Below are 13,985 nucleotides of genomic sequence, written 5' to 3' on the forward strand. Positions count from 1 at the left end.
ACTCTGATACGAAGTCAGCAAAGTGCAGGCTCTTGGAAGCATCTCGGCGATCCTGCAAAGTGTGGAAGGAGGGGCAGAGGCAGCCTGTGGCTGCAGGGCCTGGAGCAGTGCCTGATTCCCTCATGCTGGTTCCGGGGCCGACGGGTATAAAGAGCTTTATGCAATGTCTGGAGGGTGGGAGTTTATAGAAAACGCGATGTCTCAACAGGCGAACACGCCTTTCTTCTGCAACTAGCAGGATAAGAAAAAGACACCAGGCTCCTTGTGCTGCTGCTGTGCAGATCAGCACCCCGGAGGCCAGGAGCCAGCTTCTGAGGAAGCTGGAGCATCCCAGCCCAGATGGAACCTCATCATCGGATGGATGGAAGAGCAGCAACTGCTTGCAAACTGCTCATATTATTCACTGCATGCATGATGCAGGGCAGTTGCCAAGGTAAGCGCTGTGCTCCAGCCTCTCCGGAGTGGGAATTGCACCGCAAGGAGCATATCCCTATTCCGGGGACTTTTATTAGAAAAAGACCAAAGTGTCTGAAAGTAGAGGGTTAACGGGCGCTGATTCAAGGAGTTCTTTCTAATAGCTAGGGGAGACAGCTGGCTCTTTCCAGGAGTCATTTGATGGAGTCGGTTTCTGTTGTGGAAAGTAAGTAGCGCCTTAAAAGCACTGCAAACACCACCGATTCTTTAGCTTCACTTCATCTTGTTTTTAAGTTATCCTAGGATGCCTCCTTTGATTGTTTTTCTGGTTTGTACAAACTTTTTTTTTTCCTAGTTGTGTAAGACAGCAGCGCACAAATGTGGCTAAATTTTGAGGGACATGTCAGACTTTGCAACTCCATGGTCTAAACTCATGGTTTTGTGGAAATGCAAGCAGGCAGGTTGTTCTGTGAGTGCTGATTACTGGCTGTGAATAAGGCCAAAAAAGAAAAAGAAAAAATCACCCCAGACTTTTTGCATTTTTTCCTTGTGATCTTTGTGCTTTCTTTGCTACTGAAATACGGGTGGTTTTGCAGAGCAGAGTTCACCTGCATTCCAAGGGCTGGTTCGGTGACCACTAAAATTGTACCTAGAGTTGTTTTTGGTGAGGAGTGCACGGGCTGCAGCACTTGCACGTAGACAGGTTGGGCCGAGGGGAAGGAGGTTTTCTGCATGGACCTGCTTGCGTACGTGTGGTGTATGTGGTCATTTACAGAAGGCTATAAGAAAGAAACAGATGCTTAGTCTGGAGCACAATAAGCTCCCCTCAGTCGGTCTCAGACGCAGATTTGAAGTTGAGAGAGGGAGAACTTTTTCTCTGGGCTTTACTGTTGCTAGGCGACATGGAGGAGCATGTGACTGGCAGAGCAGGCTGAGTGCCGCTCCTCCGGTGCTAATCTGGCTGCTAGGGATGGAGTAGCCGTGTGCCCAAGCGCTCCCTCCGGCTGTGACTGCAGCCCATCTTCCTGCCTTCCCCTTCTTCGCGCTCTTTAATTGCCTTGCATTGAAAATCAAGCCTGTCTTGTAGGAGCAAGAGTGGCTAAAGTGCATTCCTCCGCCCCGCGTAGTGACCTGCAGTCCTGCTGCTTCTGTGGGTGTCTGTGTATTACGTGTGTATTCAAATTGTTAATCTGCTTTCTTTGCTCAACTCTTAGTTTAAGCTCCTTAGACAGAATCAACTAAGTAATTATACAGCAACTGCTGCTAGCAGCTCCCACTTATGAACAGGGAAATAAGAGATAGCTAATGTGCTGGAGACCTGCAAAAACTCCAGCCAAGGAGGTCACACTGGGCAGAATTAATCCTATGCATTATTATTTTACATTGGATAGAATGGAACCTGCAGTACAGATCAAAAAAAATTTTTTTTGGTTCTACAGCTGCTTGATTGTCCAGAACGTATCTGTTAAAAGACATGACAGAACAAGCAGAGAGAGTCTTTGAACTAGTATCCCTAAGTAGTAGAAGTACAAAATTTTTTTTACTTTTATGGTGTTCTTTCTCCCATTCTGCCCTCCCCCGCCTCCACAGTAGAATAACTGTGGAAAACAAACAGTATAATTTTAGTAATGACTGACTGATAGTAGCAAAATACCTGAATAGCAATTCTGTCTGCACTGTGATTATGATAATGAAATATTTGGTAACCTTAAGTTACAGTTCCTTAAATGTTGAGATTATGTCAGACTCTTATTTCCAATAGCAAATTTGGAGAACCATGAAAGCAATCCCAAGCCTTTGAAGAAATATGGTGAAAATCTGTTATCTTGCCTAATCCTCAATATTTCCAAACTCACTTCACTGATGTTTTTTGAGATTTTTGTTGGCAATATCTGAGTGTTCTCAATATAGGATGGATGTTTCTAGAACATTCCTTTCACCTAACGACTTGCTCAAATGATACTCTTCCTCGATTTACCTAATTCTGCTTTTACTGAGAGTAACCATAGTGCTCATAAACAGAATAAAAATGCTGTGTTTTGTAATTGCCAGCAGTACAGAGCCTGTTTCTTTAACCTTTATAGGTCTTGCTGTCTGTGATGTAATTGTTGCCAGAAAAAAGTGTAACTGGAATCTAAAATGTAGTTAAGTGAAGGTAGTGTCAAGCAGGAGCATCACGGGACTATTGCTCCTGTTTGTTTTGAAAAATATCAAAGTGCTTTACACTCAGCCATAAACTAGAGACAATGGATGGATGTTAGTGCACCAAATTTGGTTTGTATCCTGCACCTCTGCAGTGATAAATGATCAGCTTGATACATCCCAGGCAAATATGACTAAAATTTGTTACCATTATGAGGTCTCTATTAGGCTGAGAATGAAGGCTGAGAATTCATTCTGAGAATGAATTCATTCTGAGAATGAATTCATATGGTATGATAAGGTACATCAGAAATCACAATGAATATTTGCATGAAGTGTGGCAAGCCATTAAGAAATAGGTATGGTAAGACCAAGTAGAGAAGAGGTACAGCAGTTCTATCAAGAAGTCATGGAGAAATATATTTTCCATAAGGCATTGTAATAGTTCAATCTCCAAATTAATAATTCAATGGTTTTTAGACATTGTCTTCACTCAAAACTATTTCATTTGTCTGTAGGATGATGTACAGTGACATTGCTACAGGCGACAGGTCAGTCACTGTTCATACCTCCTTGTACAGCACTGCACACTTTTAAATGAGAGAAGCCTGTCTGGAAGATCCCACCCCTGCCAAGACCTAGAGTTTGGAGACTTGAGTGACTGAGGATTTGGAAGTAATGAGAAGGGAAAAAGGGATGCCAAGAAATAGGAATGTACTGATGCGATCCTGACATACAATTTACTAGATTTTGTGCAATTCATAATGCTGCACTAGGACAATTGTATTGGTTTCTCTGGGAGATGTACTGACACAAAATGAAGAGCACAAATTGCAGTGCATGTCCATGTACCTGGCTTCTAAACTGGTTTAGTTCGTGAGGCCTGACAATTTGCAAGTATCTGTCAGTGAAACACGTTATCGTCTTCTCACATTTTAATGACCTTTTCTGTGCACTAACAGGGGTTTTGGGGTTTTTTTTCTTTGTTCTTTTTAATGAATAGCCCACTTCTAGTACATCTCTTGAATTTTCTTAATAATTCACTCTTTTTCTGTATTCTATTCAGTAAAGCATATCAGGTATTTGCAAAGTAATCAGCTAAAGCAAAGAATGGGTCAAATCCCAGAATTTTAGTTAAATATTGAAAGCAGTAATTGGATGACACCTGGTTAGATCTAGGTTCTATGCCAAATGCTAGAATTACAGTAAATAATTAAGCTACAGGAGTGAAGACAAACAGAGACAGAGAATCCAAGGAGATTTCAAGTAAGATAAATGTGTGATGTGTGCGATGCTTCTATTTCCCTGTAAGACAAACCAAAACCTTCTTTCATAAATTGAGCTGATTGGAAATTTGAGCAATGAAATCCGACTTTAATCCAGATTTACTTGCCATGTGTTTTGCAGGAAATAACAAAGATTCATTTGGGGTAAAGGTAGACTGCAATTTCATTACAGCCTTTTAATTATTTTCCTTTTGGGCTTCCTGGGTTGACATGAAATCACTTGTACTGTTTGGAGCCTTTCTCCTCCATGCACTTCTTGCACTTTTAACTTCTCATACTTTAACACTGAACCTTCTAAATATGAATACTCTTCTTTTTAGTTGAGCAGCAAGCAGGCACATTGCAGATGTAGTTTATTTTATCTATGTTATTGAATCGATTCAGTCTTCTACAATAGTTATTTTTAGATCTGAGTGGTTGTGATAACTTTTCAGATAGACAAATATGTAACTTGAGTCACTGTTCTATCACTTTTTAAAGCAGGAATTGTATCTTCTCTTTCGGAACTCTACTTAAAAGACACTGGAACCATATAGTACTTTGGATGTTTCAAAGGAACTTATACTTTCTAGAAGCTGTCATTGTTGAAAAACATTAAAGGTCCCTTCTAATTAAGAATCTACAGGTTAACTTCTATTTAAAGAGAAGTGGATGTTTTTATTCCACTTTGACTAATTAGTGATGATAATAATAATTTGTCAGTTTCTTTTTAATAGCTTACACTGATTGTGGCAGATAAGAGCTGTTTTTAAAATTACTTAAGTTCTTATTTATATAATTTGATAATAATAATGATCTCAAAAATACCTTGAGCTGTTTCTAGGTGAAAAAATAACAAGGTTTCTTCTCAGTCAATGCAGTGCGATTCCTTTAATTTCAAAGAAGTTGCTGAGTTGTACTGATCTAAGACAGAAAATATGATTCAGTGAAGAGTAAACATCTCTTTAAATAGCTCTTCATTGTTTGAGGTACATTTTGAAGTCCATTTCATTATGATAGTGTTAATTCTTGTTAACAATTTTTTTCTCCCTTGATTCAGTACACTTACAGAACAGTTGAAAAAAAATAAGTTTAATGAGTAAGCATAGAACTGTTAAATCAAATGGATAGCCTTTAGTGTATTCCTTAAGCTTTGACTGTTGGTTTCAGGGGTTTTAATGTTTTCTTTGTTTTGCAATGCTGAAAGTGGATTAGAGATCAAAGGAGCGCTGTTAGAAGTTTTGTTTTGGATTAATGAAACAACATATAAAAGTTGACTGAAATGGTTCTGTTTCCATGACCTGCTCTATTTTATAGTTTTAACATTAATAAGTTGCCTTTGTTTTACAATCAAGAAGCCAGATCTTCAGCAAAAGGGCACGGTTTACAGCAGCAGTGTGTCTGCCCAATTATTTTCCTGCACAGCCAGGTCATGGTACTACATCCTGCATTCAAGTCAGAGAATGGGGAATTGGGACTTCCTTTAATGGGGATTGCTGGGTCATGCTTTTTGGACCAAGAAGGCTGGGGCTTTAGTTGTGTTCTGTGGCATCTCTTAAAAAAAAAAAAAAGCATAGTCCACAAGATATCCCAGGAACTGATACATTCACTGATGTTTTTAAAATCCAGGTAATGGTTTTTATCTTCTGTTAAAAGAAAATTCTTGTCTTTAAACAGGCTGTGTGGACATACTGACTCTCTGGACAGCAATATAACAGGCATGGTTGGAATCTTCTTCTAGCAGACATTGTGAAAGACTGATGGAGAGATTGCTATGAGGAGGGGATTCCAAGTTAAAGTTTGCAGACCTGTAGGCAAGTGCCTGCAGTCCTCTGAGCAATGTGATTTGTATGTTGTGTGTTACCACTGAGATACCTGGGAGACAGTGTATGCCTTTGCTGTAGTTTTTTGTGCTTGCTTCTGGATGTAAGGACATAGGGTGCAAAACGTGTATGCTTTTGTGTTTCCAAGCATGTTGCAGGTGTAGGGCTTATTCAGCTATACCAGCTAGAGAAGTTCTTCCCTACTATTAACCTCTGTGTCTGGAATGCTGCTTAGAGTATTTAGCTGATGTAATTTAAATAATGATTTAAAATATTAATTTATTAATTATTATGTCTTAATAATAATTTATAAATTATTTAAAATAAGAATTATTTAATATAGTGTCCCAGCAGCCACTAATGAAGGGAAGTCACAGCAGAATCAAGCATCCTCAAAAAGTCAAAATGGGTGAGTAAATCTGAGAGTTATAGATTTTGGATGCTTATGGAAATTATTGGTAAAATACTTCCATTGGGATTGACAGGAAGAGTAATGTTTCAGGAGAAGATGATATTTCTTGTATTTATCTTATTCTGATGAATTCAAGGACTATCTTTTTAATATGGCACACTCATTAATATTGCTATTTGTGTAAAAGGATTTCTTAAATTAGTTTTTAAACCGAAAACTAGAAAAAAATATGCTTTACTTAAAAACAAAACAGCCAAAGGATTATTTAATTCTTATTGTTCATTTTCAGAACAGTTTCAGAACATTTTCATTGTTCTTTAAGATAAAACTGCATTTTTTGTGAGCACATCAGTCAACATTGTTGTTTCAGTTCAGGTGATCCTGGCAGCAGGTGTGGAATTAGATGATCTTTAAGGTCCCTTTGAGCCCAGTCCCCTCTATGATTCTATGATCCATCATTTACTCAGGCCTGCTTTGCAAGATGGAATTTCCTTTTTGGGAACCTGGATAAGGAGTGCCCAGCCATTAGCTTCTGACTGAAACAGAGTCACTACTGAATAAGGGAGAAATGTGATGTGTCAGTGCATCCAAAGGAATAGATGTGCTTCCCAATGTCATGGACAGGAGTAAGCAGCATTAGAATGTCTGTCTAGGCACACTAGATGCTTGTAGCATGTGGTCTGTCTGTTCTGTACTGACACATCAGTTCTGTTTTCTGACAATGATCCCACACATTTAGTTTGCAATGAGTAACTGTTCCAATTTTTGAAATTTGTGCAAAATGACTAGTGCCCTGTGAAGCTTTGGGACACAGTTTAAATTGTCTTTTTTTTTTTATCTAGAGTCATACTGGTATGATGCTAAAGAATTTTGTTGTGGATATGTGTTCTGTGGTGGGAAGAGAGAAATAACTTTCATTTTATGTGCTTACTGTGTTTATTATCTGTAAAGGAAAGTGGTTTATTTTTTGCATGGCAGGTTTCATTTTTCATTTAATAACTGGTAAAATAAAATTACAGTAAGGTTTATAATTTGGCAAAATGTTATATGTTGCATAGCCATTTTCATTCTAGCAGTGATGCAGAAAAGAAATACAAAAATGAAAGAATTTCACTGTCATGAGCTGTGCAGGAAGGCTCTTACTGGGGCCAGTTCCTAGTGCTACAGTGACTCATCAGCTTTCAGGAGAGCATGACAGAATTGAATGCAGGTCATCATCTCAGCATGGGGTCTAATTTTGTGAAAAAACAGCACACGGGTTGGTAAATTTTTTTTTTAAATTATACGGGATTTCAAAACGATAAAAGCTTCCTGAGAGGGTTGTTTTATCATCTGCTACTGCATCTGACTTTCTCACTGATATATACTGTACATGTTCTCTCTAAGTTGTTGAAGCACGTTTTTCCCCCTCACTTTCCACACACTATGTAGTTGTAAATACTCCCTAGTCTTGAGGATTTGCCTCTTTTGGTCATATTCCCCCCCACCTTCTGTTACCAAATTGTTATTCTGCAGCAGCCTTGGGGCCATTATCAAGGTTCATTCTTAGGAAAATGCTTGGGATGCTTCCTCCAGTGAGTAACTGAGGCTGTCTTTATTTCTACATGTTTGCATGTTCTTCTTCCTCTTTATGTCATATGGTCAATTAGAACAGATTTTTGCCTACTTAATGTGCCATTCATGAAAAAGAAGCTACTAAGATTTAGGAGAGCTGGGATGTGTATGCTTCCCTAGAGATCCACAGTCTTGCTTCCCCTTCCAACTAACACAGTTCCAACTGGTTTATGTGGATTAAGACGCCTCATGTAAAGACAACTGGGTGGGGTTTTCCAGTTGAAGGCAGAACACGTTCTTAACATGTAATGTCTGAAACATTTTTATATTGAGAAGGCTAATCTGTCAGCAGCACTGCAAGTACTGGTTCTCTTGAGTTTGGCCATAGAGATAATAATTTTACTAAAATATCTAAGGAGTACAAATAGTTTTTGTTAGCGTCCTCTTGTAAAGTACTTTATATGCAGTTTAGATTAAAGAAGGTGTCCAAGAAAAAATTAATAGCTTACCCTCAGTTATCACTGAAGTACAAGAAATTTGTCAATGACTTAAACAAAGAAGGAACCTGGTCTGTTCAATATAAAGAATATTTACTTTATCAGTAGAAAGGAGTATCACCTCCTGTCTATGAGAATTAGTCCTTGCTTAAAAGGATTATTTCTTATTCCTGCCTTTTTATAGCACTAAAAAGATAGGAAAAGTTTATTTGTTGCTTTAAAAAAGTGAGTTGAAACAAGATTATAAAGTAACCTAATTTTTATTATTTTGTTTGTAGTACTGTGTGATAGAAAATATACATAGTATGGATATGTACTTTTTGTTAGCATGTATGATAAATAAACTGTCATGGTTTTAAATTTATAAGGTTGGGTTTTACATTTAGGATCAATGTGAATAATTTGGAAAGAGAATATCTTAATTGTTTTTAACTTTTCCCAGAATAATTGGTTTGAAAGTGGTAATGTAGAAACCATTGTTGTTTTGTTCTGAATACCAGAGCCTTAAGAAAAAAAATTAGAACTGATTATTTTTTTTCCCTAGGAGGTCCATATGTGGTGTATATAAAAAAAAAAAAAGAGTGCTTGTACTCTTTATTGGTTCAGGCTTAAAATTGAAGACAATAAATTGAATGGATTTGTTAAGAACAAATTAATAAACAATTTCCATTTTTATCAGTCTTTTTGCTGCTTTTTCAATTAATAAAACTGAAAGGTAGAGGAGATGACGATTATGAATATCTTTAATGTTGCTAGGAAGCATTTACAGTGTCATTCGTTTGAACTTGTTGTCTGCAGGAGACCTAAACCCTTTTTTCTTTGCAGGAAAGCTTTCCTGCTTAGTTTCAGTAGATTAAAATCCTGAATTTCTTTAATTCTTGGATTTACGTTGGGGTATTAGCAGAAATTAATCTATAGCCCTTTTATAACTGTATTAACTGAAAACAAATAGTTTAACATTGAGTACAGTGATTTTAAGTATTTTTATCAAAGATTTTGCATGTGAGCATAATTAAAATGATATTTGATGCTTTAGTTGTAACAATTGCTTTAGCTGACAAATATCTGTATGTGCAAGAACATGCAGACACAAGGCACAAAATTAAATGTAGATTTTGCTGGGTTTTATTCCTGCTTGGCAAGTAAAGGCAAACCATAAAAATATGCTAATGCTGCAGCAAACATGGTATTGCTAAGTCCATAATGAAAGACAATATTTTCACTTTTAGTCGTGCTTTTTGAAAAAAATAAATCAGTAAGTAAAAATTTCAAATGTAGGTACTGGATCTTACCTGTCAGAGTAGAACTTGTTTATCATAGTTTCTGATACCTGTCATTGTGCTGAACACAAAATGCGGTTTACTCAAAAATAAGTCCAGCTGGTACTGGTGAAGAACCAGATCTTCTGCTTCAAGTTCAGTCTTTTTTCATTTCCACCACTGCCCCTTGCCTCCCACCCCCAAACAATCTGACATGTGCCTTGTTTCTTGTACTGTCTAATAAACATACCAGCAAAACAGAGTGTGCCTCTCATATATTATATTGTGACTTTTTTTGAGTGCTGACAGATTAAAAATAAAATATGAATCTGTGTTGGTGGAAGGAAGAACAGGCCCATTTGGCCTCTTGCCATTGGCGCACCCTGGGAGCTCAAGAGCCTCCTGTCTTTTTGTGCAAACTATCCAGGGCATGGCCCTTGATTGTACCGTGCAAGGCACAAGGAGTTCTTGATCAGCTGCTGTGTCTGTAGATGCTATTTTACTAATAATAATCTTGTTATATGTAATTGGATGATAATTCCGTAAAAGAAATCCTACACTTCCCTTTTAACAATGCATTGCTGTATATCTGGCACTTCAGCTTTTCTGCCTCAGATTGTCCCTTGACTAGTCCTCTGTCTGCCTATCAATCTGTCTATAAAGAACTTGCAGTCATGTGAAGTGGGTGCAGATGCACATTTGTACTGTCTTTTTGTTGATATTGCCAGTAAAAATTACTTCTTCAATCTGCTTTAGAGATATGTAGGTACAAAATACATTTTGTGTTGCAAGGGCTTGAAAACTGCAGATAAACCTTTTACTACCTTGTGTAATACCTAGAAGTGTTTGTGTGGTCTGTGTTGTTTTTTTCTTTTTTTTAAATCTGAATAGTTTGTATTAAATGTAGTGAAGTTTAAAGAGTGTAGAAAGACTGAAGGTTAAATGTCATGCTGAGATATATGAAAGTCAGCATAATTTCATCAGATTCTATTTTTCTTATCTATTAAATAATATCTGCTCATTCTCTGATTATAATTGCTAGCAGAATACTACTTTATAGTATCATAGGGTGTTATTTGAAAATAAGCTAAAATTTGAATTTTGCTTCTTTGTACATTAGTGGGGAGGAGCAGAATTTCCACAATTTCAGCCTTCCCTCCTTGAGCATTCCAAAACCTTAGGCTGTTTGACATGTAATTAAGCTAGGTAAAAATCTAACATCAAAGTCTATGGAAGATGATTATTCAGGATTCTTTCACCTGCAAGGCCCCTAGAGTGGGCTGCTCTGTTTGGGGGCCAAATGGAAAAGAGAACACCCTTTTTTGGAAGCCAGAAAGGGAGGAAAATAGAGCTTGTCACTTATTTTTCTATTTGTAAATTTTGTGTGGAAGAGGTTTGTAATGCACAGTCTGTTTGCATTTACTTGTTGAAAATCTGAAGATGTATTACAAGTGTTAAGTGCTCAGCTGAAAAAATGTTGCCTGGAAGAACATTCCTCTTTTAGATGCAAAAATCTGTTGAGAGTGTTGATTCCTGAAGTGTAAAGTAATTGCAGCAGTGTAAGTTTGATTTCTGAGTGGACAGTTTGAGAGTGGTACAATCTACCCTGGGCTTAATACATTCCTCATTACTTTAAATTCTTCATTCACACTTAACTGCTAAAGAAGTGTTAGCAGTTCTCAAAGGCATTGTGAGCACAAGGAAGGAAGAACAAATGAGGGGTTTTGGCCTATTCTATGTAGTCAGAATGAGCAGTCATGGCCCTTAATGTGTGGATGACAAATGTAATTCAGAAGATGTGTAGTCCGAGTTAAAAGTGTGAGGGACTTCAAGGTTAAGTAGGCAGGTAGAAAATCTATGAAAATAATACACAAGACTAGAACTGTTCAGGGAGGTACTGCAAGGAGTCAAAAGTAACACAGAGGGGTGAAGAGTAAGGCTGTTTTGGTTCTGTTATAAGCCAAACATAGCATTCTGGTTTTAATGTTGGGGCAAAAAAATACAAAAGGATTGAATTTTAGCTTTAATTCTGAAATAAAATATTTCTACATGAAATGAAGCCCAGTGGAGGTTGAGAGTGTGTAGGGGAATGCCTTCCTGTTGGAGACTGTGGCCCTATGGGTTAAAGCATTGCACTGAGAAATGTGTGACGCTATTAACTTCTCTCTCTTCTGCTGGAATTCCCTGTGCCTTCATGTGACATCGAGTAACATTCATTAGTGGTGTGAATGTTGAGTACCGTCCCGATGGCAGTGGGGTTTGCCTTTGGCAGTGGTTTACCATAGGGTACTTCATTCATATGCAGGCAACAATTGTTGCAGAAAAATAAGGTGAATAGTGGTAGAAGATGCACTTATTTTTAATAAATTAAAAGTGTTTAGTTAGTAATTAGCTCAATCTTTTGTCTGATAAAGTCACTAGTATGTTGGTCTGTTCCAGGGGAAAATGACTACCTGACAAAACCTTTCTGCCAGCAGCTTTTCCAGAGCTAGTAACATAAGCCTTCTTGTTTTATCTGGGCAAATTCTGAATCTGAAACATCCACTGAGAGTCTCTTGCAAGAGAATCCCAGACACAGAGAACAGTATAAATTCCAGTGACCAATTTAGCATGAAGAACCGAGATAGTAAGTATAACAAGAAGTTTAGAAACAGTACTTTGATCTACATTTTTCCAGTAATGCTTCTGATCTTTGCTTTGCAATTTTAGTATCAGACTGGTTTATATTAAAGCCAATATCATATATTTGTTATTTCTTTGGTGTTTTCCTTAATATTGAGCATTTGAAACCAATTTTTCCTTTCAAAATTATTTTTGTTAATGACGAGAGATTCTTCTTTATGTATATATGTTCTGATGTGATTCCTAAGATCTGCCATGCATTTTTTAGCCCATATTTTAGTAGTGCTTTAATCATAGTCAGAAGACTGAAACTAAATTATAGTAGTTAGTAGAGCAACACCAAAAATTCAATAATTTCTGGAACTTGAACTTTCAAAAGTCACCCAAATTCTGTTCTATTAGCAAATTTTAAACATGAAAATGAATACTGATTACTTTATTGGTCATTTTTAAACTCAGTGGTTATTTCCTTCCTATCAACATTTGACAGAGTAAATCTGAATTTCTGTGGAAATTAGTTCATTAGTATAATTATTTTGTAATTTCTGACAGATTAATGAGCTACTTTACCGTTTAAACAAAACACAAAAATTTATTGAAAGGAAAACCTTCCATAAAACTACTGATTACTAATTCTTCAGTGACTTGAAGCTTCAAATAATATCAATAAACAAGTGAATGCCCCTTTTTTTCTGACATTCCCTACTCTTGCTGAAACCCAGGTGCTGCAGGCTCATGTTGCATAGAATATACCAAATCTGGTTATTACTGACATGGTTATTTTTCTTTCATTCTAGTTCTTTCTCCTGGGTATTTGTAGCAGTAACTTTGTAATCATGTATTTTTCCCCTGATTACTTTCTCCTTTATCAAAGTTAGAATTATTTTTGCTCACAGATGAAACACTAGCTTTTTAGAACCTCTGTGAGAAGTGCCCTCAATATTGCAGATCACTTTTACTTCTTTCATATTACTGATTTTCAAATACTGGTTTTTAAAATGAATTAACATAATTATCTGCTAGGTAATTTTCTTTGTTCTAAAGATAATATAAAACAGTAATAACTGAAGTATTAGTCTTTCATAACATTTGTAGGTGTTTCAGAGCTCTTTGCCTTCGGTTATAAGTGAGCACAGCAGATAACATTGTGAAGCTTAATGCCATAATTAACTGAATTGTAACAGGTCTGCTGAAGAATTGTATAAATAAACATGGATATGGTGCTTACTGTGTAGAGGTGTGAGCATCTTAAATTGTAATTCTGAGAAGTATTATAGAGAGTAACAGAACTATGTGACTTGCAGGTTGTCTGTTAATATTCAGTTACCGTTTCTGGTACTGTACAAAGACTGCTGTGTTTATACTGCTTTTAAAAAGGTTTATCAGTATTATCACCTCATTTTAATCACTATAAGGGTATGGTTAACTATAAGAACTTAATACAAGATAGGCAGAATAAATGATTGTTGTACATAGTGCTTAATTTTTTTTTAGCTAGTTATTATTTAGAAATAATATGCAAGTAGCTCATATTGCTTGTTTATAAGAATGTTTCATTAAAAATCCTGGGGATTTTTATGGGGATGCAGATTTGATTCTATATTGTAACTTCCTTTTTAAGTAAGTAACTTTAAATAGCCATAATAAACTATACAAGAAGATTTGGTAATTTTTTTGCATAGCAATTGCAATTGATAAATGGTGGGTTATATGTTGTGTTTTTAGAGCTTTAACTGCTAATCTCATATGAAAATGTTGCTTTGCAGGGCAAAATTCAGGGAGAGGGCCTGGGATTCCAGAGTGAACTTGTACATTCCTTCAGGGCATTTTTGCAAGGGAGGTTGTTGTGTTTTAAAGGTAGTTGATAAGAGACCTGCACCACCAACCCCAGACCTGCACCACCAACCACCATCATGCATTAGTCTATAGAAGGTATTTGGGTGAACATACTCCTGTACCACTCCGTACCACCATTTATCCAAGTGAAATTTTTGACC

At 36.8% G+C, this 13,985-nt stretch overlaps 1 protein-coding gene across 1 annotated transcript in view; it reads left to right on the forward strand.

Moving 5' to 3' along the window:
• Positions 1-216: 216 nt before the first annotated feature.
• The window catches only part of LRP2 (LDL receptor related protein 2), a 110,519-nt gene continuing 96,750 nt past the window's right edge, over positions 217-13,985 (forward strand). The window contains exon 1 of the mRNA XM_059475769.1: positions 217-433. Within this exon, the coding sequence (XP_059331752.1) occupies positions 340-433 (94 nt within the window). The 5' untranslated portion in view covers positions 217-339. The remainder of the gene's footprint in view (positions 434-13,985) is intronic.

Source organism: Ammospiza nelsoni, chromosome 7 (assembly GCF_027579445.1).
Source record: "Ammospiza nelsoni isolate bAmmNel1 chromosome 7, bAmmNel1.pri, whole genome shotgun sequence".
NCBI classification, from domain to species: Eukaryota; Metazoa; Chordata; class Aves; order Passeriformes; family Passerellidae; genus Ammospiza; species Ammospiza nelsoni.